General features: G+C 54.3%; 2 protein-coding genes and 1 long non-coding RNA gene across 11 annotated transcripts in view; 2 read left to right on the top strand and 1 right to left on the bottom strand.

The window, feature by feature from the left end:
* Positions 1-6,901, top strand: part of GRAMD1B (GRAM domain containing 1B) — a 129,868-nt gene extending 122,967 nt beyond the window's left edge. For 7 of the 9 annotated variants that reach the window (XM_058423390.1, XM_058423395.1, XM_058423394.1 and 4 more), the window contains 7 exons: positions 144-286; positions 1,106-1,209; positions 1,938-2,141; positions 2,874-2,964; positions 4,879-4,986; positions 5,979-6,096; positions 6,672-6,897. In XM_058423390.1, the coding sequence (XP_058279373.1) occupies positions 144-286; positions 1,106-1,209; positions 1,938-2,141; positions 2,874-2,964; positions 4,879-4,986; positions 5,979-6,096; positions 6,672-6,761 (858 nt within the window). In that variant the 3' untranslated portion in view covers positions 6,762-6,897. Of the gene's footprint in view, positions 1-143; positions 287-1,105; positions 1,210-1,937; positions 2,142-2,873; positions 2,965-4,878; positions 4,987-5,978; positions 6,097-6,671 lie in introns of all 9 variants that reach the window. The other 2 variants (XM_058423388.1, XM_040085177.2) reach the window with 2 other exon arrangements.
* Positions 6,902-6,944: 43 nt separating this feature from the next.
* Positions 6,945-12,795, top strand: LOC120762565 (uncharacterized). Its single transcript, XR_005703922.1, has 2 exons — positions 6,945-7,522; positions 7,625-12,795. It is a non-coding gene; the product is annotated as an uncharacterized LOC120762565 (long non-coding RNA).
* Positions 12,796-12,800: 5 nt separating this feature from the next.
* On the bottom strand, positions 12,801-20,374 carry SCN3B (sodium voltage-gated channel beta subunit 3). The gene is made up of 6 exons (XM_040085077.2): positions 20,075-20,374; positions 18,484-18,647; positions 17,086-17,311; positions 16,064-16,202; positions 15,474-15,570; positions 12,801-15,078 (listed from the first exon to the last, which is right to left on the bottom strand). Exons 1-5 carry the CDS (start codon positions 20,127-20,129, stop codon positions 15,507-15,509), a joined length of 648 nt encoding a protein of 215 aa, XP_039941011.1. The 5' UTR covers positions 20,130-20,374; the 3' UTR covers positions 12,801-15,078; positions 15,474-15,506.
* Between the last annotated feature and the right edge of the window lie 6,069 nt (positions 20,375-26,443).

Genomic DNA, 26,443 nt, shown 5'->3' with positions numbered 1-26,443 from the left:
GCACCTCTTGTGTCTCACCCTTCTATGAGATCGATGATGGAATAAAATCTTTACAAACGCCTCTCGGTTGCCTCGTCTCTGCAGAGCGGGGTTTTTCCAACACCGCTCTCTCAGAGCTGCCTTGCACGCTGTTTTCCCTGCAGACAATGTACAAAGCCAGCCAGGAGAGCGAGTGCTATGTCATAGATGCAGAGGTGCTAACCCACGACGTCCCCTACCACGATTATTTCTACACCATCAACCGCTACACGTTGACTCGTGTTGCCAGAAACAAGAGCCGACTCAGGTACCCCTCCTGGGGGGTGGATGATGAGCAAAAGGCGCCTCTGGGAGGGAGTTTTGCTCTTTGGGTGGGTTAGGAAGGGTTGAGGGGGTTATTTCCTTGTCTTCATTCCTGTCACGAAGAGCAGGGGCAGGATTTTCACCTGCTGGAGGAGATAGAGCTGCAGCAGGGAGAGGATTGGCAGGTTTTTCTTGCCCCTCTCTCATAAGGGTTTGCAGAGCCTGTTATCACTGCAGACTCCGAGTGGATGATGAGCAAAAGGCACTTTTGGGAGGGAGTTTTGCTGTTTGTGTGGGTTAGGAGGGGTTGAGGGGATTTCTTTGTCCTGTTGCTGGGACATTCCTGCCATGAAGAGCAGGGGCAAGATTTTCCCCTGCTGGGTTGGCATCGACGCAGAGCAGTTAGAGCTGCAGCAGGGAGAGGATTGACAGATTCTTCTTGCCTCTCTCCTGGATGCAGGGGTTTGCAGAGCCTGTTATCACTGCAGACTCTGATAAGCAGCAGGATGAACTCCCTGGCTGTGTCTGGGGGGAGAAGCGGAGGAACTGGGCAGAGCTGTGTCCCTGTGACTCTGTGTGACTTCAGCCGTGATAATCCAAATGTCTGCCAAATGGCTGTGGAGTACTCTTGGGAGAGGCTTTTCCTGCCCTTGGAAGGACTCTTCCAGCAGTGCTTCTCCTCTGGAATTGTGAAGGGCTGAGATCATTCCAGAAATAGCAGCGTGCGTGATTATTCCCTGCATTTACACTGACAAAGTTTGTGGATTGACATCACCCCCAGGAAGCAAGACCAGGGGAATGACTGACCTTTGTCTCCTCACAGGGTTTCCACAGAATTACGCTACAGGAAACAGCCTTGGGGGCTGGTGAAATCATTCATTGAGAAGAATTTTTGGAGTGGCCTGGAAGATTATTTCCGTCATTTGGGTAAGAGTGGCGATGCCAGTGGCGCTTGTGTTTCCCTGGGAGTGGGCAGCATGATCCAACCTTCAGGTGGTTTTTAAAAGGGGCGACCACAGCCAGAATATCTGCTGGGGCATCAAACCCTGCTCCCTGCCTGGCATTTGGGGTCAAATTTTGGTAAAAGGTGCAAAGAATGTGGAGCACAAATCTCTCAAATTCTACCAGCTTCTTTGGCGCAGCTGCTGCCTTTTTTGGGGCTTACCTAAAACCAGAGGCCAGACAGAATTCAGAGAATAAAAATCAGTTCTGTTTATTGAAGGGCCTTCAGGTACATTCAGGGCAGACAAAGCCCCCCAGGGGCTGCACCCAAAATGGACAATGGTCACGGGTTTGCACACTTTGATCACTTTGGGCCATTTGCACGTTGGGGTTCATCTCCCAATTACAGCTTCAGCTAATGAAGTCATTGACCCCAAGTTTGCTGCCCCCAGCTCCCTTTTGTTTCCATCTCTCAGGCCTGAGGCAGTGAGGTGTCCTTGATGGCCAGGCCTGGAGAGGAATTGTTGTGTGTGAGCAAAATGGGGGAGCAGCAGCTCCCACTGTGTGTGGGGTTTGGAGTTCTGCACTAAAGAACTGCAGGGTTCCAAACAGATGGAAAACAGAAAAGCTAAAATCCGAAGGGATCACAGCAGAGGGGTTAAACCTCTGTCTCTCTGCATTTGACCTCTTAACGCTCCCCCTTGGTGCTGCAGAGAGCGAGCTGACCAAAACGGAGAGCACGTACCTGGCTGAGGTGCACAGACAATCCCCCAAGGAGAAGGTGAGCAAGCAATCCACGGTGCGCCGGCGGAAACGCGCGCACGCCCACCTGCGGGTGCCGCACCTGGAGGAGGTGCTCAGCCCCGTCACCACCCCCACGGATGAGGAGGTTGCCCATCGAATCAAGCACGTGGCAGGTGAGCACTGCCCTGGGCATGGGGACCAACGGGGGCTTTGTCACAGAGGCCCAGTGAAGGTTTTTATCTTCTTTATTTCTGCCTGAGCTGGGATTAAATGCATGAGAGGGTGTTTCTTGTTCGGATTCAGATGTTTATTAATTCTTAATCCATATCACAGTCTCACAAGCTGTGAGTTCTACAGCACTTCAAGCTGACAAACTAAAAATGGCCCCTATCTCTCTCTCTACAAGGCCTTTTAAGGATAAATTGTCCAGTTAAGAAATTACACCTAAATTGTTTTCACTTTTAACCCAATAACCAACCACTCGTGGCCCGCAATGTGGATTTTTCTGCCCAATTACAAAATCCCACCCAGACCCGTGAAGAAGGTGGTGAAAAAGAAGGATTCAGCCTACACCCTAAAACCTCCATCTTGCTTTCTATCTATTACTGTATTCTAAACGCTTAAACTCTGAGTTTTGCACCCTGTGCTGTCACACACTTCTATCCAAACTCCACACCCACAATCCCAGCGCTGTCACTCCATTTTGGAAGCTGTTCCAGGTCCAGTGCAGTGTTTGCTTGGGGGTCAGTGCCTGGCAGCACAGAAAGCCTGGAATTCTCAGTGCCCAGGGTTCCAGCAGGGTGGGGAGGATGTGTTGGGGCTGTTTGGGTGAGCTGGAGGGGTGGGTGGAGGATCAGGGCTTGCCCATCCCTGTTTCCCATCCCAAATGCATCCCATCTCCTCAGGTTCCACTCAGACACGGCACATCCCTGAGGAGAGCCCCAGTGGCTTCCACCTGCAGAGTGTCTCCAAGCTGCTCCTTGTCATCAGCTTTGTGTAAGTGATGGATTTTTTTCTGTTCTTCTTCCCAGCCAGCTTTAAACACCTTCGGTTTGTCTGTGTTCCTGGAGTTCTGTGCTCCCTTCTCTGCTTTCCCCTCGGTTTTGCCCTTGTTTTAGCCGAACGTGGGCTTTGCAGATCTGTTCTGGGAGTCCTAAAGGGAGGTCTGGGACCTGTCTGGGACAGTGACAATCAGGACAGAGGCAGCTGTGCAAGAAGAGACAAGTCAATACCTACAAGAGAAGAAATCCACCAAGTTTAAGCATTTTATTTTCTATTTTTTTACTTCAGGGATGCAGTTTACAGGTTTTTAATGTCACATAGAAATGGTGTGTGGGCAGGTAATTCAAACAAGGGATTTAATTGCCATCATGGACAATGAGTGTCCAGAGCTCTCTGGGAGTCACTGGGCTGCCACAACAGGGCTCAGTGTCTGTGAGGATTCTGTCACATCTCCCCTCTGGCCTGGCAAAACCTTTCCATGTCTGGTGCTGGGCAGTGGTTTTGATCAGAGGTGCAGCCAGAAAGCAGCTGGACCCTTTGGAGATGATTTCTGTACCATAAATGAAGAAACGCCTGAAGCACGAGAGATTGGTGTGGTTTCATCAGCCCAGCAGCAGGAGCTGTTTGGTTTGGATGCCTTTCCTGCCACACCTTTCAGGATCGGTGGTCTTGGGCTGGGATGTGAGCTGGGAACGGGCCCCTCACGTCCCTGTGGCTCAGTTTAATTGCTAAACTCACTGTTTTTGCTGTTCCTCTGCCCCTGGGCTGGCAGCAGGCTTCATTTAGTGCTGCAGTGCTTGCTGGGCAGCTGCTGTGGAGCTGAACAGTCCAAAGCAGTGATCCAGGCTTTTCTGACTTGGGCTCAGCTTTTCCTTAAGCTCCACCCTGCTTCTAGAGAGGTGTGGAGAAGCTGGGATTTCAGGACTGAAATTACAGCTCCAGCTGAGCTCCTGGCTGTGTTTCCTGGTCCCAGGGAGGGGCACAGATGCAGGGATTTGCCAGTGGTAGATGAGCTGGTGTGAGATGCTGTCATGGTGAGAGCACAGCACAGAGGTGCCGGAGCTTTGTGCCAGCATCTCCTGGCAGCTTCACTCGGGTCACAGAGCCCTCTGTGATGTTTCCAGAATATTCCTCTGGCCAGTTGCCATCCGCCTGACCCAGCTGGTCATAGTGGGCCATTCTTCCAGCAAAATAACGGCACTGTTCAGAGGCAGGCAGCAGCCTGGCAGTTTGGAGTCGCTGCTGGGGAGGAGCAGAAGTGCCCCTGTGTGGTGAGGGGTGAGGAGCTGGGCAGGGCGTGGCTGGGGTGTGTTCCCAGTGCCGGGGTGGCAGTGGGGGAGGCTGGATGTGAACGCTGTGTGTGTCAGACAGGGCCTGCGTGGAGCTCAGCTGTGCTGAGGGAACCTCACCAGCGGTGCAGGCACACGGATCCCTGTCTGTCCTTCCTGCCTCTGCTCCCTCTGCTCCTCTCTTCCTGCCCCCTGTCCCTCTGCGCTGTCTGAGCCTCCTCCTCCCAGCCCGGTTTGTGTCAGTCCATTTCTAACCTGCAGCTACTCCGTCTTTTCTCTTCCCTGCTCCCATTAGGATCTGTTTCAGGTACTGTCTCTCTCTTTTTTGACCTCTTTACTCTCCCATTTCCCAACCTTTCTCTGCATCCAGCGCATCCACTCACCCAGCCTGTCCTGTCTGAGCTGTCACCCCTGTCTGTCTGTCTGTCTGTCCTCCTGGCTCACACATTTCTCCCACGAGGTGAAGTTTTGGTTGCTCACTCAGATGAAATCCCCACACTCACAGCATGGACGGGGCTCAGACACCTTCCTGCGGGCCTGGGCGTTGTCCCAGGTGCTCCTGGCGGGCAGTGAGCTGTGAAACGCTCCTGAGCTGGCTGTTTCCTCGCTTCCTTTGCAGTCTGGTGCTGCTGGTCATCCTCAACATGATGCTGTTCTACAAGCTCTGGATGTTGGAGTACACCACGCAGACGCTCACGGCGTGGCAGGGCCTGAGGCTGCAGGAGAGGTACAGCCACACCTGCTGCATCTCCGCTCGTTTCTCGTGGATGCCAGAGGCTTTTCTGTCACGCCAGAGCTCTGGGCTCTCACTTTTGTGTAAAACGGATGAAGCTGGAGGGCTGTGTGCATTTCCCCTGCAGCTGAAGGGCAGAGTTCAGGCCACAGAGGATGCTCTGTGAATAAATGTTCAGCAGTTTTGGGCTGAGGTGATCTCTTCCTCTCCTTTGATGGCCAGATTTCCCTCTGCATGGGAAAGCAGCATCTTGGGATGATCCCTTTGTACTCAGAGGAGAATCCGGGCCGGGGACACACGGTCTGTTAGCTTTGTGTTTTGGAAGGTGTGGATCCAGATATCAGCAACGTGTCTCAGAGGTCCCTGGTCCATTTTTAGAGGCTGAGAACCTCCTGCACCCGCTTTTCTGAGGTGTTTTTGTCCCCTTGTGTCCCTCTTTTGGAGTTGCTCCCTTGCTACACTGGCTTTAACTTCAATCATCCATAGCCGTGTGCTACCACTGGAATTTTTCCCTCTATTTGTGTCATTTCTCCTCATCAGGAAAGGGAATTACCATCTTCCCATAGCAGCCCTGCTACTTCCCCACAGATGGATGCTTTAGGTGATTAAAGGCACTCTGGGTGATTTTATCTTTCGCTGGTGCTCTTGGTGCTTTTTTAGACTGCTGCAATAGCATTGAAGTACAGAGCTTACATCCTGTTTGCACAGAGTGATGTGCAAGTGCTGGAATTACGTGGGTGGCTCCACGTGGGTAATTTTGATGTTGCAGCCACGTTTGCTGTGGAAGCATCTGAGCCCATCCAAGCACCTGGAATGTTTCCATCTGTCCTGATCCCACTCCCCTCTTTTTTTTGGGGGGGGGGGGTTAAATGGGCCTGAAGGGAAAAGCTTAGGAAAAACAGCCAGTGCAGCTATCCCTCACAATAAGGAGAAATCTCTGTACAAACTCCGTGATTTTATGACTCTTGCCTGCGTTTTTCTGGCAGGCTGCCCCAGTCTCAGACAGAATGGGCCCAGTTGCTGGAGTCCCAGCAGAAGTACCACGACTCAGAGCTGCAGAAGTGGCGCGAGATCATCAAATCCTCGGTGATGCTTCTGGACCAGGTGAGACCGCAGAGCTCCAGGCTGTCCCTGTGTCCTCCCAGCCCTGCTCCCCGTCCTTCAGCACCTCCTGCTTCCAGCACAGCCCCTCAGGTGTGCCAGCTCCTTTAGATCCATCTCCCGCTGGAGCTGGGTGCCACAGGGGGCTGCTCTCTCCCGTCAGAGGGTCAAGGAGAGAACCCTAAAATCTCATACTGGCACATTTGGGATCTGTGGTTTTAGCTGAGCCCTGGATTTACGTGCGGCTTTCAGGGAGGAAGGGGACATGCTCCCGGAGCACAAAGCCGGGAATTTCAGGGTGTGCTCCCTCTCCCTGTGTGAGAACACATTCCAGGAATCAGAGCTGCTTCCTCGTGAGTCCCTAAACGTGAGCTGCTCTCCCCTGAGGAGAGAGAGCTCCCTGTACTCTGCTCACCCCTTCTCCCGGACAGTGGTGCCCAACATTCCCAGTCCCCATTCGTCCATCCCTGCCATCCCAAACCCACTCCTGTGGTACCAACGCTTCGCAGGGAAAAAGGAAATCCCCAAGTCCTCTGCTCTAGGGCAGCACCACAGCGGAGAAATCTCTTGTCTTGCAGATGAAGGATTCCCTAATAAATCTGCAGAATGGCATCGGGTCCCGGGACTTCGGGTCAGATCCAGAGGAGAAACGGAAACGTTTCCATTAGCAGGCAGGAATGCAGGAGGCCAGAGGACGGTGTGCAATATGTGTAAATAGGATATATAAATATATATATAAATATATATATATATATATACACACACACACAGATATAAATATATATATTATATACAGATTTTAAGAGAAAAAAAATAGGGGAAAAAAAAAAAAAAAAAAAAGAAGGAAAAAAAAAAAAAGCCTGAAGAGGGGAAGGAGTGACCTCCAACACTGGCTGAACTGGAGTGTCTCTGGGGGGGGTGTGTGTGTGTGGGAGGGCTGTGCTCTCCCAGCACTGAGGTGTGCGTGGGGCCGTGCCCAGCTCTGCTCCCTGGGCCCGTGCACTGCTCCCCTGTAATATTCCTGTCCGTCCGTCTGTCTGTCTGTCCCGGTTTCGTTGTCTCAAAGGGAAGCATCAGCGTGAGTGCCCCCCCTGCCCGTCCCCGTCCCCTCGCTGCGCATGCAGGTCCCTGGCTCGCTCTGTTTATCTCTCCAGGGGGACACTGTCACCTCCCTCACCTTGCTGGCTTCAGGGCACCGAGGTTTTGGCAACCCCTTGCAGAACTGCTTTGGAGAGGAGCGGGAGCTGCTGTGGCTCTGTGCAGGGCGGATCCCACTGGCAGGCCCCTTCTGGGAGCAGAGATTCGCTGCCAGGGCCGGGCAGGGTCAGAGAGCAAAGCACAGAGCGTGGCCGAGCCGCCATCCCTTCCTCCAACGCCCATCTGCTGCCTGGATGCTGCAGTGGGAGCCAGGGGAGTGTCTGCCTCCAAGGTGTGTGGGAGGGGGGAGCCACCCCCGTGACAGCGTCCCCTTCCCCTGCTCTGCTTTCCCTGTGCTCGGGCCCCCGCCGCTGAGCCCGTCCCTGTGCTGCAGGTCTGCATCGGTGCTGGAACCGCCGCGGTGGGAGCGCCCAAATTGAAACAGAAAACCGGAATTGGGATGGGTTTGCAACCGCTCCCGCTACCCAGCCTCAGCAAATCTCTCCCCTGTTCGTTCACCTGGCCCTTGTCGTGTAAAATCCGTGGGAAAAGCAGCAGCTTCCTTTCCTTGCCTGGGATAAATTGACATAGTTGTATCTATGCTGCAACAGCCATCACTGTGGATGTCTGTGTGTGACTGCATCTGTAGAGCAACAAGGCTTCCAAAAATCCAGGAGAGGTCAGGAGGGGTGGCAGGGACCGAGGGAGGGAAGGCAAAAGGGCCCATCGGAGGGTGGCAGGGCAGGGCTGGGTGTGAGGCGCCGCAGGGGTGTCCCCATCAGCTGGGCAGCGCAGCCCTGGGGGTCAGCCAGGAGGCAGAGCTGCACCAAAAGAAAGCCAGTGTGCGTTTCCAGTTGTTCTGGGGGATAGTTCCAGACTCCATTAGCAGCCAGATGAGGAAGAGAGGCAGCTTGGCTGTGCTGTGCGATGCACAAACTCCACGGGGACTGCTGGGGATGCAGGCTGCTTCTTGAAGCGTTTAATAAATGCTTTGGCCTCTTCCCCAGCCAGGTAGATGAGGAGAATGTGAGTCCCACTTTGTCCAACGCTGGGATTTTTCCACCTTCTGACTGGTGGCGGGGAGGCAGCTGCACGTTCCAGTTTGGAAATGGTGCAGTTGCGGCTCCCCCATTGCCTCCAGGATCAGTAACTGGTCTCACGCAGAATATCCCCAGTGCAGTCTGAGGAAAACCCTCTCAAGCTCCCACTTCCCAGCTAGGGAAAGGCAATGGATGCAGGAACGAGCTGCTGATTTCTCCTGAGCTGCCTGCAACCCCCCTGCCCCACACAAGACTCACATGTGCAGGAGCAAGGATGAGGCCAGGCTGTCAAAAGGACATTCCAGACTGTGAAAGCAAAGCCCAGCTGGGGAAAACCGGAGAGTGCTGCGTATTTATGACTATTTATTTAATTTAATGCTGCTGACTACTGTACTGCTCCCTGACTTTTTTCCCAGGGAGGCTGCTGAAACGGCTGCTGTACCGTGAAATTGAGGTGCTAGGGCCTGGGAAGGGCTTTCTGTGGCTCCTTTTCCCCCCTGTGACTTGCCAGACTGTCCCAGAGTCCCCCTTTCCCCTCTCAGCCACCCCCACAATTGCTAAGCACACAAAATTCCCCCGCTGCTGGAATTTCCCTCTGCTAGAATTTAATTTCGAGCACCAAGCAGGATGGCACAGAGGAAGCCTTGGGCTTCACCCTGCCCGTGGCAGGAAAGAGAAAAAGCACACTGGGAAAGAGGAGCCTGGAGAAATCAGGGAGGCTCACGGATAAACGCTCACCAATATCACGTTCTCTCTGTTAGGGAGGCTGGGAGCCCTTTTCCTCCTCCTGAATCCGTTCTCCTGTGCACATTTCCAGCTGCAGGGATGTTCCCTCAGGCTGACGGAACTGCACGAGCTCTGTTAAATCAGGGCCAGGCAGCTGTCGCAATCTCAACACTAATATTTGTCCCACCTGCAGATTAGAGTGGGTTTTTTACCCTTTGACACCTGTCCTGACACTCAGCAGTGTGAAATCCTTCAGTAAGAGCACAAGGGCACCAAGCACAACCTGGTGCTGCAGTGTCCTGCACACGGAGGGAGGTTTCTCTTGAAAGCCTTAAGGTTTTGGGGTTTTTCCACTTATTTCTTTTTCCCACCTGGCAGCTAGCCTGGCTTGGAGTTGAATGGGATTCACGATCTTTTTTTTTTCTTTTTTTTTTTTTTTAAATCTTAGTCTTTTCACAGTAGAAATAAAAAGGGGAAAAGCAAGGTCTTAAGGCACTAATGGCGAGGGTTTGGACAAAACCTTGGAGTGTTTTCACTTCCTCTGGAGAGCTGGGATGGGAATCAGCTGCCCCTGGCCAGTCCCATCTGACAGGTTAATTCCTCCTGGAGCCAAAGATGATTTTGGATTACGTTTCCTGGAGGGATCAGTAACAGTTTCTAGGAGTGAGAGGTCTGAATAATGTCACAGAGGGTGGTGCTTCCCTCAGCACTCACAGCCAGGCCTGCCTTCCACCATCAGCCTTTTGCTTCTCCCCTTGCTCACCTGTGCCAGAAATCCCCCTGGATTCTCTCCAGGGCAGGTGCATTTCCCCTCCCAGTCTGACCCTTCCACCTGCACCTCTGGGATTTCATTTGCAGGATCTGAACAACCACAAAACCGGGGAATTTTTTGTCGTCGTTGTTTTTTAAAGGCTTTTCTCCAGCCAAGCATGCGGAGGCAATGCCAACAGCTTGTAGCCTAAATCCTGCCGAGGAGGATGCTCCCTGTTGGGAGGAGGGAGAAGGGGGAGCAGGAGGCTCTGATCCACCAGTTTGTGACATCCTCACTGATCTTACCTTGGCACAGCCTCTGATAAATACACACAGAGCTTATCTTACACAGTCCTGGCAGCTGGGTGAGTGGGTTTGAGTCCTGGGTAACTGCCAGGCATGCCCAGGGTGGGTACCAGAGGCTTCTACAGCAGCAGCTGCCTGTGAAGTCTCAGAAGGACCAAAAACCAGGATATTCCTGGTGAGCTGCCCAAGGTGAGGGCACTGCACATTCCAGGTAGTAAATTTGGGGAAATAAAAGATAGGAAGGTGCTTGCAGTGAAGGAGTTAGCTGTGGGTTAGCAGGATGATGAGCTTTGGGGGTGCTCTGCACTGCGGGCACTCTTCATTCAGAAAATTCTGCTGTTAACTCGTATTAACCAATACTAACTTCTGCCTAAACCCTCCTGGCTCCCTCAAATCCTTTGGGAGAGGAGAAGAAAGGCACATGGCTTTGCTGTCCCCTGTTCTGCTGTGACACAGGGGCTGCATTTACACCTCTGGCTGCTGTCCCTGCCTGCTGGGTGACACCCGACCCTACCTGCCTGCTGCTGATCCTAAAAACAGAAACCTCAGGGACAGGAAATGTCTTTAGTCTAACACTGGATTGGAAGAGGAAAGGTCTCAAAGCTCAAGGCTTTGCTAGATTTGGAGCCCTGGAGGCACAAAAGTGCCTCTGAAATGACAGGATGTGTTTTTAACATACCTGAAGTAGCAGGGAGATCCCCTCTAGGGATGCCAGTCCTGGAATGCTAATCCCTGTCCTTGTCAGACAGTTTCAGCAGCTCACCTGGGTGTAGATAAGGACAGACTTTTCAGCCTCCTTGGCTCCTCAGCACTGTCCTGGTGGCCACATAGGAGCTTTCTCTTACCTTTGTGCAAGAAGGTAGAAATTTCTTTTCCAGAGAGTGGCTGGAGGCACCTCTGGTCTGGGAACTTGAGAGCTTTTGGATTCGCTCTGGTGCGCTGCAGCAGCTGCTCTCCCCAGGAGCACGGAAACAAACTCCTGATTTACAGCTGGAACTGTCAGGTTCTACGTTACACAGAAAATGAGTCTTAAAATTGCTGTTTAAAGCAACAGTGCCTGGCTCAGGGGAGGCAGCTCCGTCCTGTCTGCCCAGGCAGCTGCTGCCACCCCCAGCTCCGGGCAGATCCGTGCTTCCTGCGCTGCCTGCTCAGCTCCAAGGGGCTCTCCCGTGGGATCTGTGCCAGGCTGCCACCGACACGGCCCCTGGCACAGCCACCTGGGCTCTGGCTTCGTCTCTTCAGCCTCAGCACCACTTCAGATACCCGGCAGGGGCTTGCTTAAAACCCAGCTCAGAGCAGAGACTCTGGAGGCAAAGCTCCCGAGGGAAGCTGCTCACAGGACACCTGTGGCAGTGTGGTTCCTGTGCTGATTTCCCAGCCTGTTTCCCCCCCGACCCGCTCTGATCTCTGTGCTTTGCGGTCTCTCCAGCACGAGTCTCGCTGTGCCATAAAACCGCTCTTTCCCCAGATGTGCACGCTGGCCAAATCATCTCGTGTCCTGGGCGACTGCTGATCGAGGCCATTCCCTGATCTAGGCAGGCAGCATGGACTTCTTCTAGCATGGATCCGTGGCATGCCGTGCCCTCCTCCTCTCCCACGCGTTTCGCAGTGCTTGCTGTGGCTTTTCCCTGTCCCCTCCCACCTCTGCTGCTGGACAATCATTACCTGTGTCATAGATGGTCTGACCTGGTGCTGTCCCTGCCTGCCTTCCCCTCCTGCGGTCTGTGTGCTCTTCAAGTGAATGTGGTTTATTTTATTTTATTTTTTATTTTATTTTATTTTTCAGTAGGGAAAAGGACTTCCTTCTGCGGAAGGAATTATATTTGCACATGGCTCGGGGAGGTTCCTCCTCCGGCCGTTTCTGTTACCTCACTCATTTAGGCCAATTCCATTGCTAACGTTCAAGGCCACCTTCCCTGTCCCAAACCCCGAGAGTAGATAGGGAATAAACCCCAGCAGGGAATAAACCCCAGTAAGGAGCAAACCCCGACGTGCAGCTCAGGCTCTGGAGCGGCGTGGAATCAGGATTTGGGAGAGCAGCTGTCACAGCTCCATCCAGCAGGGAGGTGGAGCCTGGGCCGTGCACGTCATCCCCATCTCCACCTTCCCACCTCCCGGGAAATGGCCCTTGGAGGGCAGGGATGGAATCACCCACCCGGCTCTGGGCTGGATGTGGAGGGAGGGAAGAGCAGCAGGGCGGTGGCAGCCTCACAGCCTCCCACGGGCGGCCTGGCATGGCCGTGGCACCTCTGGGACATCACCATTCCAGTGGGATTTCATCTCCCACCACGTGCTCCAGGGCTGGAGAAAGCTGCTAAGACCCTGGGGCGTGTTCTCCTCGCCTGGATCCCGCAATTCCTGTGCGCAGCCGATGGCGAACGAGGATCTGCTCTCCTCAGCACGGCACAGGAGCGGGTCCTACAACCACCACTGGCACGTGCTTCCCGCCTGGAATCCCTCCAGAGCCCGGGAAACAGGGGACTGATGGCTGAGGTGACTCTGGGGTGGGTGGGGGAAGGATTGTGGGTTTGTTTTAGGAGTTGTCCCGACTGTCAGAAACTTTGCGCTGTGCGCAAAAGAACCACAAAGAGAAAAAAAACAAAAACAAAAAACCCAACCCGCGGTTAAAAATCGATACTGGAACGTGCTGGAATGTAGGAATTGTACAGGCTCTGCAGCCAAACTCCGTGTAAGTAGTTAGTACCATGGAAGTACGGTATCAATTAAAAAATCTATCCAACAACCAGCGTGGCTCTTGGTTCTTTTTATTATCCTGCCTATTCCGGAGTCTCCTCTCTCCTTCCGAACACACACACACATACAGAGTTTGTGCCAGGACCATCTCTTCCAGGCTGAAAAAATCACCAATTTTTAAAATTATTATTACTACTTTTTTCCCCCTGTGAGATTGCACCCCGTTTCCTCCTGCTTGGAACACCACGTGGCAGTGGTCGCCTCTGTCTGCAGGAACTGGAAAAGTGAAAGATTTGTCCAGAAAAAAAAAAAGAAAGAGCATCTGCAGAAGATGCCTGTGGGATACAGGGAGGTGCAGGACAAGGGGACGGCCCTTCTTTACCACCTGAGGTAGCTCTCAAGAAGTTCTTGGGTTCTCTCCTTTTTGGATTTAACAGTAGGACACCAGCGGGTTAACCGTGGTTCTCAGGGACTGAGGAGCAGAGCTGAAGTGGGAGAGGGGTGTCCTGAAATTCACCGTGGGCTCAATGCCGTGGGCAGTGCTGGAAACTCCAGTTACAATCCAGTCCCTCCTCTGTCGAGTTGAGGATTCTGCCGGGCAAACTGGGATAGGGAGAAAGATGACGTCCAGCTGAATTCAAAGAGGAGCTGCTTGGATAATCTTTTGGACATCCCAGGTTTTTGGGAGCTGGTGCCCAGACTACGAGTGTGCTTCATCTGGAAAACGTGCTCCCCTTGCCAGGCTTGGCTCTGGATTTGGGAGCAATCCTACTACCAGGGCTGCACTGGAGCAGTTTACTAAAGACACCCGCTCTAAAACAAGGGTTTTGAGCGAGTGCCAGTTGGAAATCTGGCCTGGGCCTGACTTACAGACGGGGTAATTTCTGTGATTTTTAGCCAGCACGTAAAAAGCAGCGGAACAAAGCGGAGGGGATTCCGTGGGTGGGGAGCATGCCTGGAGTCACGAGCACTTTGGAACCACTTACAAGCAGTCAGTGGAGCAGAAATTGTCGGCTCTGGCAAAGCAGCACAGGCTCCATTGCAGCAGGGGTGTCACAACTCTGCTGTACAACAAATCAAACCTTCCCCCAAACCTGGTTTTACGGCACAATTCCAATGTTTCTGCCTTTTCCCCCCTTCCAATCCCAGCTGTTGAGCTCAACTGGTCTGCTCTGAAGGGCAGAAAACAATTTTTACTCTGCTTAACCCTCAGAAAAGGTGAATTTGCATAGGAAATACAGAATTTCCAGGGTGATTCCTGGGCAACAGAGGATCATTTAGGACGAATCCGGACTATTAATACTGGTGATTAATTACCTCTGGAGAGAATTAGGATTAAACGGGGTGTTTTCTGTCTATCCCTCTAGATGGTGCTGCGACAGCACCAGAGAACCATCGCGGTTACAGAAGTGCAACCATTTTACTGAGCTGCCATCCTGTGAGGGCTTTGCATCCTGTTTATTTCTCCTGCCTACCAGCATGAGGCTGCCTTCGTTTCTGGGGTTTCCCAGGAAAAGCTTGGAAGGATCCCTTGGAAGGATCCCAAGGATCCCTTGTCCTGCTGCCTTGCAGGACGTGGCTCTGCAGGTTCCTCCCCCCACTGTACTCCAGGAGCAAACCTGCTGTGCCAGGCAGCTGGGAGGGGGTGAGGGCTTTGACACTTGATAAATGAGAGGGATTCTTATACTGACATCATCCTGCTTCCCTTCAGGATCTGTATTCCCAATTCCCTCCAGAAGGAAGTGTGGACATGGCACAGGGACCTGTCCTTCCTACTATACATTTCCAATTTTAGGGTATTACAGTCCTCACCCTACTCTGCTTGTGCATGGACAGCCTAAAATTCAGAGTGGCTTCATTAATTAATTAAATTCTTCCTGTTTTAACACCGAGAAAACCCTTGAGCCACAGTAGGTGGTGGGATAACCCCCTAAGACAACTCTGTTCACAGTCCTGCAGCTCAGAGCAACGTGCCACACATACCCTTAACCTCTGCAATGGAGAAGCAGCACATTTAGCAAATAAAGGTGGCGGTGAGAGCAGCTGAGAAGTGACAGGTAACATTTACAAAGCCATTGAGGTGATGGTGGAACAGAAACTGGGGAAGGAGCCGTGCTGCCCACACCCCTGTGCCGTTTGCTCGGCGTGCCTCCACGGAGGAGTCCTTCAGCACCGGGCTGGCAGCTCAGCTGGGCTCGTGGGACCAAAGTCAAGGCTGTACAGAGTCCGAGGCAAATGGAAGAGGATTTACACTTCCCCGTGTTCCTCCCGACGGCGCAGAGCTCCCCTCAAACCCGGCTGGCGTGGCACGGTCCTTCTGTCCTCAGAGCCCCTGCAAGGGAGACAATTCCTCTTGGACCTCACGGGAGCGAGGAGTCAGCACAGGAACGGGGGAGTAAAAGATCCAGACTTTAATCTTTAGTGCACAAACTCCTTCCTAGAACGTGTGTCCTTCGGAGATAGAGCCCTTCGAGTCCTTCATGCCCTCGTGCAGGGGAAAGTGAAGATTCCCAGCTCCACAGCAGTAGGTAAAGGAGGCATAAATACATGTTGGTTTGGGGGTTCAAGCAATACAAGTATCCCCGCACCTAAAGACACCTGTATGGCTTCTAAGGTCGCTGGGGAAGCTCCAGAGGAGCACAGGCACACTCCAGGAGTCCCCAGCCCCACCACAAGGAAGCTGAGGGGTGGCCAGACGCAAGGAGTGACCACCTCTTCATGACCCACCTCGGTGCCGTTCGCTCCGCTGCCTCCTCCCTGCTACTCCTCCACAGGCACAGCGCAGTTCTCCTTGTTTTCCGACGGAATCGCCAGATAGTCTGTCCTGGAGTTGGAGGGAAGGAGGAGAGCACACAGTGTAAAGCCCAGTTTGGGTAAACTCACCTCTGCTGAGTGCCTGGAAGCATCTCTGAGGTAACAAACGTCACCTGTAGATGCTCACAGTAGGAAACTCCTTGGCATAGGCAGGGACAAACACCCGAGTCTTCCCTGCTCTAAAATCCTCCACACCCAGCCTTCCTGTGTCCAAAGAGTGCTCTAATCCAAGCCTAGTGTGTGGAAAGATGGGAATGGGCCAGAATGAAGCCAGCACTTCCCGGGAGAGCATCTCCACATGGTCCAAACTGAGCCACCCTGGAATACCTGGTGTGTGGTGCAAGGGGGCACAATCTTGGCGCTCCTGAGCGCTGCAAGGACTTTGGGCAGCGCAAACACCAACCAGACCATGCCATAGCAAAGTTCAGGCTTCCTGCAGTCGCTCTGGGACGTGGGAAGAGCTCTCGCAGAACAGATCTCATCTCCGGGGGTTCCACACTTACGCATTTTCCTGGGCAGCCTCCTCTGCCTTGGACACCTTCCTGTAGCAATAGACCATCTCAATCAGCAGCCACAGCGTGAGGAAGACCAGCAGAATATACATCATGATTTCTGAGATGACCGAGGTGAAGTCTTCTCCAGCTGCGAATAAAACGCAATGACCCCAGATCATTTCCGTGCAGCTCCAGGGACACTTTCCACCCTCGTGTCATCCTTCCTCACCCTCCTTGCCAGAATCTCCGGGTGCCTTTGGGCTGTGAGGGGGCAGAAGAGAGGGACCTGCAACAGGCAGGGATCCCAGCGCATGTCTCCAGCGGGACCCAACGCGCTGCCCGTGCCTGGCATCCTGTGCCACCCCCGCATCCTCCCGGATTGCTCACCGCGCTCATCCTCACGCTCCGTTTCCCCCCCCGTGTCCCACTCGCCGGTGTTACCCGGCTCTGCTGCGCCGCCAGGGGTTTGTAAAGGACCGAAACAGCGAGGTGCTCGCGGGGGAGAGGGAGGGGACGGGCGGACAAAGGGGCTGAGAGCTGCCGGTCCTCTCTGAAGGATCCGCGCCGCTCTGTGACGTGCCGGGATTTCAGCGCTGAACGCAGCGGCACCAAGAGGAACGGAAGGAGCCGGAGCACCGCAGAGGGAAGGAGGAGAAGCAGCGGGCAGGTATCAAGATGGAGAATGAGTCGTTGTTCCAGGAGGGAGGGGGCGGCAGCAAGGAAAAGCTGCGGCTCCCTGGGAAAGGCTTTGCTGTAACATCGCAGAGCCGCCACGGGAGGAGCTGGAAACCTCTGCTGGCGCCTGCCCAGCTGTGCCCAGCTGTGCCCAGCTGTCACACTCACACACAACCCGCCTGTGCCCAAAAAAGAACCTCCAGCCACAAAACAAGGGACAGGCTTTCCCTCCTGAGCCGCGTTCGTCGCTGACAAACCCAGAGCCCTCTCCTGCTGCGCAGTGACCAACTCCATCCCCGGGTGACAGCCCCCACGGCCGGGGACAGCACCCAACAGCCCCTGGCAGCCCCTCCTACCCTCCTCCACCACGGTGAGGTGGATGAGCCTGGAGCTCTGGAAGAGGGGCCGGTGGATCTCGAACTCGAACTCGCGGGTGATGTTGCAGGTGTAGATGCCCGAATCGTTGAGGGTCACGTTCAGCACGGTGATGGACACGTCCTGCATGTCTTTGCTGCCGTTCCACTGTATCCGCCCGCTGAAGCGGCTCGGGAATTCGTGGTTTGTTTTCCTGTACTCGTAGATCTGTGAGGAAAGGTGAAGGGATGTGCTGGTTAATCTCTGCCTCGGACAGCACCACGGCACGAGGCAGGGGCAGCACCCCCATCCAGCTACGCTCAGGGAGGTTCTGAGCTCCCTTGGTAACAGCAGCTATTCATATTCCATCCTCCTTTGCCTCAAAGTATCAGGTGACTTTACAAAAGGCAGGGAAATGAGTGATCAGGATCCGGTATCTCCGTCGGAGGGGGAGAAAAACTGAGGCACAGCAAAACACAGACACACACGGACACAAAAAATCAGCAATGGAACGGAAAACTGGGATTGTTCACACCCAGCAATGTGCCTGTCAGTCAGTGCATGTGAGATCACCTGAGGAAAGAACCACAGAATATCCACAGTGAAGACAAGCAGCCCTTTTGGGGATGCCCTGGAGCGCTCAGCTGAGACAGAAGTGCTGCAGCACAAATATCAGTGTGACATTCTGGCTGACCACAGCCCCCATCACGACCCTGCCTGCCCCAGCTCACTTTGGTTGGTGTTCTTGGGGTTCCCACTGGCAAATGGATCCCCCGTGGCACTGGAAATGAATTCCAATCTCATTCCTTAGCCTGGTCCCTTTAGTTCTCACAAATAAGGAGAATAGTTGTCATCCTGCCTGGCCCTGCTCAATCACAGCCACTGATTTAATGCTTCAGACTCAGATAAAATAGATAGAAAGAAATGTACACTCAGCCTTTATCTTGTTCTCCATTTCACCATTCTCTCTTGAATTCCAGCTGCCCCTCATCTGTCCAATTTCCATTTTGATTCACTCTGAAAATCAATTTTACCTTTTCCTGACAGGGATCCAAAGCAGCTCCCAGAGATCCTCCCACAGCCGGGATAACACTGCTTTCTCTGAGGCAAAAAGAAGTAAATCCTGCCCTGCCGATTTATTGGAGGCCAATTTCACCTCCAGAAGAACAGCTTTGAGATTCAGAGCTGATCCAGACAAGGGTACCAAGTGTCAGTCATATCTGACATCCTTAGATGCTGGCCTTGAGGCATTGAGGGAACGGGACTGGAAACTGGCACTGATGGATGACAACCCAAATGTTTGAACTCGACAACCGATTCCAGCTTTTCCTGTGCCCAGGTGTGGAAATGGGATAAGCTAGGAAGGAAATGGGCAGGACTCAGATCCCAGACATACTTACAGGCTCATCCTTTCCCCCCTCGGGCCTGTAGAACCATTCCACCACTGTGCTGGCCGTCACCTCTTCCCTCTTCATGCAGGAGATGCAGAGCAGCTTCATGTCTGTCCCTTGGACAGCCTCTGTCTCAGATGGCACCTCCACACACACCGAGGAGCAAAATCCAGCTGGGGAAGAGGAGCAGCAGAGAAGGAAGCGTTAAGACAGAATTAGAGAAATATCAGTTATTCACATCTTGGCATGAATGTCCCCAATGGAAAAGGGTTTGATTTATTACCAGCGCTGCCTGATAACAGATTAAGCCTCAGATGTCGAATTTTACCAAGCTTCCTTCTCCTGAGATATTAATAATTCATAATAATTAACAGAGGGTGATGACTTCCCACAGATTCACCTCTCCAGCATCTGCTTTGCCACAACTTTCGTCTTTCCCTGGTAATTAATGCCACTTTAAAGGCATTGTTCATTCCCTCCCCTGCGTGCTGGGCATGCTCCTGTTAGAGCAGCAATTAGTCTGGGATGAGGGGAAGCCAGAATTCCAGAGTGGAGGAACAGCTCGCTCTTTGTGCTAAGTTGGAAGGTCTGGATGTTTTAATTCAGTAAAACTGGGAGTGTTCAGCACCCTTCCTGTCCCTGGGCTCCATGGACACTACTGGGAACCCAGGGGCTCGGACAGGAGTGAATTTGGCAGCAGGAGGAGTTATTGATTTCCCAGGTATTCCTGCTCCAAACGCTTCCAATCAGAGCTGTGCTAACGCTGGCAGCTCTCAAACACCGCTCTTGCAAAGAGGACAGCAATCGCTGCATGTGAAGCCGCACGCTCGAGCGCAAAGGGATCCTTCCAGCACCACATCCCCGACCAAATCCCTGCTGACATTTGTCCCCCGGGCTAAACAATCCCGGGCTCTGTCTGTCCAAGGCTGTCTCCAGAGCCCAGACGCTGACTTTGCTGGCTGCTCCCTCCTCCCCAGCCTCTGAGGCACCATTAACCCGCTCTCCCAAGCAACATATTATCCCTGGACTATTCCTGGAAGCAGCCTGGTTCCAATTCTCCCGTACTAGCAGCTCCACGGACAGCAGCAGCTTTCAGGGAGAAATAGGGGAAAGCTCCTGGATCCTGCTTTACTCCGAGAAACGAGATCTGTGCCCGCAGACAGGCACACACACGGGGCTGAATGCACACGCACAGCCAGTGTGGCAAAACCACCCAGCCTCCTCTCGTGGCAGGAAGCAAACTGCGGCTGCGATCGATTGATTAACTCCAGTTTACACAGCCTGCACGGGAAACCGGCGCTAAAACACCGCTTAATGGGCCGCACACCCTTCCCGAGGCGACTCGATGTTAAATTACGCTGCAAACCCCAGACCAGCAGCGAACACTGAGCGACCAGCGCACGCTTTGTGCTCGGCACTGAGGTGTTTCCTCCGCTCGCATTCACTCCCTCACACTCACACCAACTCTGCACGAGCGTCATCCCCTTCTCCCGACAACAAAAATCCCACTCGGAGGGCAGGCGTGGAGGGAGCATCCTCCCTTCCTGCCGGCGGCAAGCCCCAGAGGCGCCGGGGTGCGAGAGGGAACGGCAGCACCTACCCCAGAGCAGCAGGGCCAGCGCGGCCGCGCAGAGCATCCGCGGCAGCGCAGCCATTGTTCCGAGCCGGGCCGGCGCTCGGGCTCCTCGGCACGATGCTCTTCCCTTCTCTTCCCTTCTCTCCGTGCTCCCGGCGCAACAGGATGCCGGGCGAGGAGCGGCCGCGCCGGGCGCGGTCCGGGGGCTGCGCTCGACCGCGGGGGCGGCAGCACCACGGACAGAGCCCGAGAGCGGACAGAGCCCGGACAGAGCCCGGACAGAGCCCGGACAGAGCCCGGACAGAGCCCGAGCGCGGACAGCTCCTCCGGCTCCTCCGGCTCCTCCGGCTCCTCCGGCTCCTCCGGCTCCTCCGGCTCCGGGGCTCCGCGGGCGCGGCCGGCGCTGCGCAGGGCGCGGGCGGAGCGGAGCGGGAGCAGCGCTGGATCAGCAGCAGCGGCAGCAGCAGCAGCAGCAGCAGCAGCAGCAACAGCAGCAGCAGCAGCAGCAGCAGCAGGTGCCCCGCTCCGGGAGCGGCTCCACGGGGCGCGGCCGCGGCGCTTTTGTTGCGCGGGCTGCGGGGCGCAGCGCCCGGCGGGGAGGATGCCGAGGAGGATGCCGAGGAGGATGCCGAGGAGGATGCCGAGGATGCTGGAGGAGCCCGGGCGGGGGGCACGGCCGGCACATGCGCGGCCGCCTCCCCCCGGCCCCGGGCGCGCCGGGCTCCTCCCGGCTCAGCGCAAGCAGCCCGGGGCTCCGGTGGTCTTGCGGGCAGCGCCCAGCTCGGCTGGAGACACCAAGGAGAGGATATCACACAATCAGGGAGTATTAAGGCGTTGGAACGGACCTTAAAGCTCAGCCAGTCCCACCCCCAGCCATGTGCGGGGACAACTCCCACATCCAACCTTCGGGCACTTCCAGGGATGGGGCAGCCACCTCTCTGGACACACTGGCACCGCCCTCACAGCAAAGCATTCCTTCCCAAAATCGGAAATTCCCCTCTTTCCATCTGTACCCCTCACTCCCCATCCTGTCTCCACAGATCCACAGATCAGCATCACTGTCCTGCCTCCAATCAAAGCCGGGGGGGAACTGGGGGGAGTTATCCCTGCGGGGTCACAGAAAGGCCTCTGCTGCTAATAAGTTTAACACTAACATTTGCACGGCTCTGAAGGTCACAGTTGGAAATACTGGGAAATCCTCTCGCCTCATGTTCCTGCCTGATTCCAGGGAATTTAATGCCAGCAGCAGGCTGGGCTTTCTCTCCTTGGACTGGAGCCACTGTGCCCTGGAGGGCTCCTCCAGCTTTGAAGGTCACAGGGGACAGAGAGGGGGAAATGAAGCGTTTGTTATGTGTGCTCCTCTTAAACACCTGCAGCTCTCTACACGGTGCAATCTACTGGGTTAAACCTGAGCAGCCCCACCAGAGAATGACACAGGAGTGGCTGACAGCACCAAAACTCAGTGTGCAGGTGGCCAGACCCAGCCAGAGAGGTTTGCAGGCAGCAGAAAAATCAGGCTCTGTGCTCAGGCTCTCAGCTGGGCACACGCTGCTGGTGGTGGCCGCTGCCACCGCTCTGTGGTCTCCCGGGGTGGGGGGACACGGGGCACACACCTGGTGCCCGGTCCCTGCACTGCCCGAGGGAAGCAGGCACAGAACAAAGCCAACGCTTTTCCTAGACATCGGCTAATTGTGTTTGTGTCAGCAGGCTGCATTCATCATCTGCCAACGGCCACACACGGCAGCTGCCTGCACATCACCCTGCACATCACCCTGCACAGGCTCCGGTGCCTGCTCCAAGTAATTCCCAGCTAAGGACACCCTCCTGGTGCCTCCTTCTGCCTCGCTGTGCTGACTGCACACGCTGCTCTGCCCCGGCCCAGCCCACGGCTGACAGGGATTCCCAAAACCTGAAGTATTCCAGCAGGGACTGGCCAAAGCCACACGCTGGCTGTCGGGTTGTCCTCGCTGTCCCCTCAGCTCTCAGGCTTCTTGGGGCTCCTGTGCACTCATCTATCAACCCACCAAAAGGAAATAATCCTATTTAATGGACCTGCAGGGGCCAGGTGTGATGGGGGAGAACAGCAGGTTGCTTGTGCCAGCAGCACAGTTCCAATCCCCCCCTTAGAAGACATCCATCGTGGATAGAGAGATCTCAGAATCTGGTTTTCTCCCTGGGAAGACAGAGCAGCAAATGTGATACCCAGAGCTGCATGAAGGGCATTGTGGCATTTCTTTTGCCCTGTTTCCCCTTGTTATCATTGATGCCTTGGGAAGGCTGAGCTGGAACAGAGGCTGGACAGAGCTGGAGAATAAAGCAGAGATTTATTGAAAGGACTTCTACAAGAGACTGGCCAAGGCTGCACCCAAGATGGACCCAAAATGGTCACAGAAATGGCTGACCAATCATGAGATCTTACATTTTTACTTGGATCCCTCCAAGTTTTGGTCCATTTGCATATTGAGGTTTAATTGTCCAATTGCAGCTCCAGGCTGTGAGCTCCCATCCTTCTTGTTCCTCCCTCCAGCCACTGTTTGTGCTTTGGGGCTGAAAGTTGTCCTTGGTGTGCAGCAGGAAAAGGATTTGTTTTGTGTCCCTGCTGTGTGCAGAGAGCTGAGTGACACTGAGTGTGAGGCAGCACAGAGCCTGAAATACATGAAAGATAAAACTTAAGGCATTGTCATTACAACAACACAAAGGGAAGGGCAGGTTAAGCCACAAGGGTTTGCTCCTAACCCTTCTGGAACAATCCATCCCATGCACAGCAGAGCAGTGCTGGAGTGGGTTTTTTATAGCCACAGGAGCTGCTGGATAACATCCCTGCCTCTCTCGTTTGACAGCCACCTGTTCCACCAAGCAGCACGGAAATCAGAGCTGTTCCCAGGCAGGCAGGTGCCCTGCCAGAACGCAGAGCAGGGATCAGCAGGGCTGCACTGTTTGTGCTGCCTCCGCTCTAATTACATCTATTACAGAGAATCCTGCCAGGGAGGAGACTCAGGGGCCAAGAGGATTAAGAGGAAGCAGCAGCTCTACCACACTGACTCAGAGTCACTGCCTGACCCCCGGCCCTTTCTGCTCCTGCCTGCTGCTCCCCAGGTAGAAACACAAACCTTTTCTCCTCTAACCCCAGAACCCGCCTGCCAAACAATCCAAATTACAGCGGCAAACAAACATCCTGAAAAAGTAATGAGTTTTCCCTCAGAATTGCTCATGTACCAACCTCAATTACTTCATTCCAGACCAGCATTGTAGCTGCTGTTTAAAGATGGGAAATGGGGCCCTGAGGGGGAGGAAACCTCTGGTGAAACTGGCTTTGGATTTGGGTGGATTTTGAGATGAAAAGTTACAGGTCAGGGAGGTCACACCCTGTTCCCCAGCTCTGGATAAACCTATTCCACACCCGTGAATCTTCACCTCGAGCCTACCTTGTGTACCTCAGCCAAGATCCAAGGTGATTTGGAATAAATAGCTGTAGTCCATCCAGTTTGTTCACCTGCCACAAGCTGTGCAGGGATTTGTTTTCAAAGCAAACTTCCCTGGGCTCACTCAGAGAGACTGAATGGAAGGATAAGATCATTTCACTCTTGCTACAACCTGGGCTTAGCTGGGAACCACTCCAGCATCACCCCGTGCCTGCTTAGGACTAACAGCAATCACCTCCCCGCCCTCTCCAGGAAAACTTGCAGATAATCGGGGTGTCACACTGCAAGCCTGTTTCAGCTCTGAGCCCTGCACTAGGGATGGAGAGCAGAGATCCTTCCAAGCCCATCCCACGCCAGGGTGATGCCCGGGCTGCTCCCTCCTGCCCTGAGCCAGCCCTGGTGCCTCCCGTGAGCTGGCTGGAGGGCAGGGCTGGCCTCTAGGGCACTCCGGGGGAAACGGGGAAGGGGATGCAATGTTGAGAGAGACAGAGGAATCTCGACTGTTGAGGGAGAAATCTCTGCGAGAAGCAGCCCAACTTATCATGCGGGGGTTGCTATGGCAACCCACCCAGTTAATGCTTCACAGGAGAAAAAAAAAAAGGGGGGAAAAAAAAAAAAAAAAGGCTGAAAAGGCTGGCACTTGTGCACAGGCACAACAAGACGAGGAGATAAAAATAGTTTCAGCACCCTGCCCCCACTAATCCCTCTCTGCCGTGGTCCCTGAGGCTGGGACAGGGCAGTGGGAACAGAGCTCTGCGTGTCTGGCCACGTCGGCAGCTTCCTCTGCCATCCCCATCACGCTCTGCCATCCCCATCACATCAGCCCGGCCCCTCCTGGCTGCCAGGGCCAGAGCAGAGCCATCAGCTGCTCCCAGACACCGGCCCAGCCCCCCAGAGCTCCGAGAGCTTCAAACCCGAGAGACCCTTGGTGTTCTCGCTCTGCTCCCCATCCCCGAGCAGCCTCCGGCCGGGATGAGACCAGCGGGGCTTTGCAGAGGAGCCCGACAGCACGAGGAACGCCCATTTAGAGGTGTTGGATCTAACAGGTGCGGGCACCCATCCGTGCCACACGGAGCCATGGCGAGGGGGAGCTGCTCTGGTTGCTTTCACAGCGTGCCCGGGGGCTTAGAAAGGCTCGTTCAGTTTTCTCTCTTCACACTCGAGGTTTAAAATGAGCCCCCAGTGTACCTGCCAGCGCCTGGGTCCTCTGGATGTTCTGAACTGGAGACAGCTCCAGCTTTGCTCCTCACACACCTCCGCGCCTCCATTTCCAGCTGATGCCCAGATCCGCTGCTGAGGGCTCTGTCTGCAGTTCCCAGGTGCACCCAGCCCCTTCCCACCCGATATTCCAGAGGGCAGATCCTCATTAATGCCCTAAGGTGCGGATCCCCAGGGTGCCCCTGCTGCCCAGCATTCTCTCCCCACACAAACACCGCCCTGCATTTGTGTGGCACATTTTTATTTTTGCCAGTCTACCTCCCCACGGAGTGTAGCAGTGTGAATATCCCCACCACTCCCAAAAACCCTGCTCCATCCCCAGCAGCCTCTGTGGTTTCTGTCACACAAACCCTCCTGCAGGACCTCTCTCCCTTGGGTAGAGATGGAGCTTGTCCTTGATTTACTGCTCTCCCTTCTTGCTTCCCCAACAAGGAAAAGGTTTTGTCAAGCCTCTGAAGGGGGGAAATGATGCCTTGAGTTTGATCTTTCCTGTATTTCAGGTTCTGTGGTGCCCAGGGTGCAGCTCTGAGCTCACACTCAGGGTCACTCAGCTCTCTGCACACAGCAGGGACACAAAACAAATCCTGCTCCTGCTGCACACCAAGGACAACTTTCAGCCCAAAAGCACAAACAGCGGTGGCTGGAGGGAGGAACAAGAAGGATGGGAGCTCACAGCCTGGAGCTGCAATTGGACAATGAAACCCCAAAGTGCAAATGGACCAAAACTGATCAAAGTGTCAGACCTCATGACCAGTCAGGCATTTTGTGACCATTTTGTGCCCATTTTGGGTCCATTTTGGGTCCACCCTGGGTGCAGCCCTGGCCAGGTCTTGTCCTGCCCAAGGTGTATCCTAAAGGCCTTTCAGTAAATCTCTGCTTTATTCCCCAGCTCTGTCCAGTCTCAGTTCCAGCTCAGCCTTCCCAAGGCATCACCCCGAGGTCACAGCTCCTTTGCCATCCTCCTCTCCCAGACAAAACCCAGGAGTGTTCAACCTCCTCTATCTGTCCTTGGCTCCCAGGGTTGTTTTTCCATCAGGACAAAGAACCAGAAGGGCTGGATGTCAGCGAGCCCTCCCCTCTGCGAGCAGCCTGGCCTGTCTGTGAGCATCCCCAGAGCATTCCCTGCCTCCCAGAGCCAGGGAAACGCTTCTCAAATGAGGAGCATCCTCACGTCAGGCAGAGCCTGCGCATGCACAGAGGCCTGGCAGGGTCAGGGATTCCTTGGAACAGCAGCCACGCTCTGAAGGCTGAGCTGAAAATATCCCAGAAAAGCACGGAGCACACTCCTGCACGTTGCTAACACGTTGTGCTCAGCATTAAATAAACAGTTTTTTTTTCCTTTTACCCTCCAGACCTTTAATCCAGGCCATATTTAGAGGTGTGCTGTTCTTATACATCCTGGGAATTCCAAGCCCTGCTGTCACCCCAGGCGCTTTTGGGCATTGTTTTCTGGGGATGGACGCCAAGGAAACCAGGCAGTGCCTTTGTGTGCTGGAACAGAAGGGTTGTTTTACCCATCCCAGCCTGATGAGGTGGCATTTTCACAGATTTGCTGTCAGGCCTCTCCTCAGCTCGTTCCCTTCAGCGCTGGATGCGAATCCATTAGCGTGTCAGGTTGCCACTCGTATTCATTCGCGTCTGCTCGTTTAATTTTGGGGTTCTCACTGCTTGTACCACGTGCATCAATTATTTTAGCTCCGTGCGAGGATTGTGTGTTTTGGGTAGGAAAGCTTGTCCAGCAAATGTTGCTGTC

This window comes from Hirundo rustica, chromosome 23, assembly GCF_015227805.2.
Source record: "Hirundo rustica isolate bHirRus1 chromosome 23, bHirRus1.pri.v3, whole genome shotgun sequence".
NCBI lineage: Eukaryota > Metazoa > Chordata > Aves > Passeriformes > Hirundinidae > Hirundo > Hirundo rustica.
This window is presented reverse-complemented; position numbering and strand designations above follow the sequence as displayed.

What these genes read in the sequence shown, in the direction of transcription:
- SCN3B (XM_040085077.2), bottom strand. Translation starts at nt 20,129, where the DNA reads ATGGCTGCGCTGCCGCGGATGCTCTGCGCGGCCGCGCTGGCCCTGCTG. An exon ending in AGGGGGGAAAGGATGAGCCT is followed by an intron (nt 17,312 to 18,483) that starts GTAAGTATGTCT and finishes CTTTCCTCACAG; the next exon opens with ATCTACGAGTACAGGAAAAC. An exon ending in CCTCACCGTGGTGGAGGAGG is followed by an intron (nt 16,203 to 17,085) that starts GTAGGAGGGGCT and finishes TTTTATTCGCAG; the next exon opens with CTGGAGAAGACTTCACCTCG.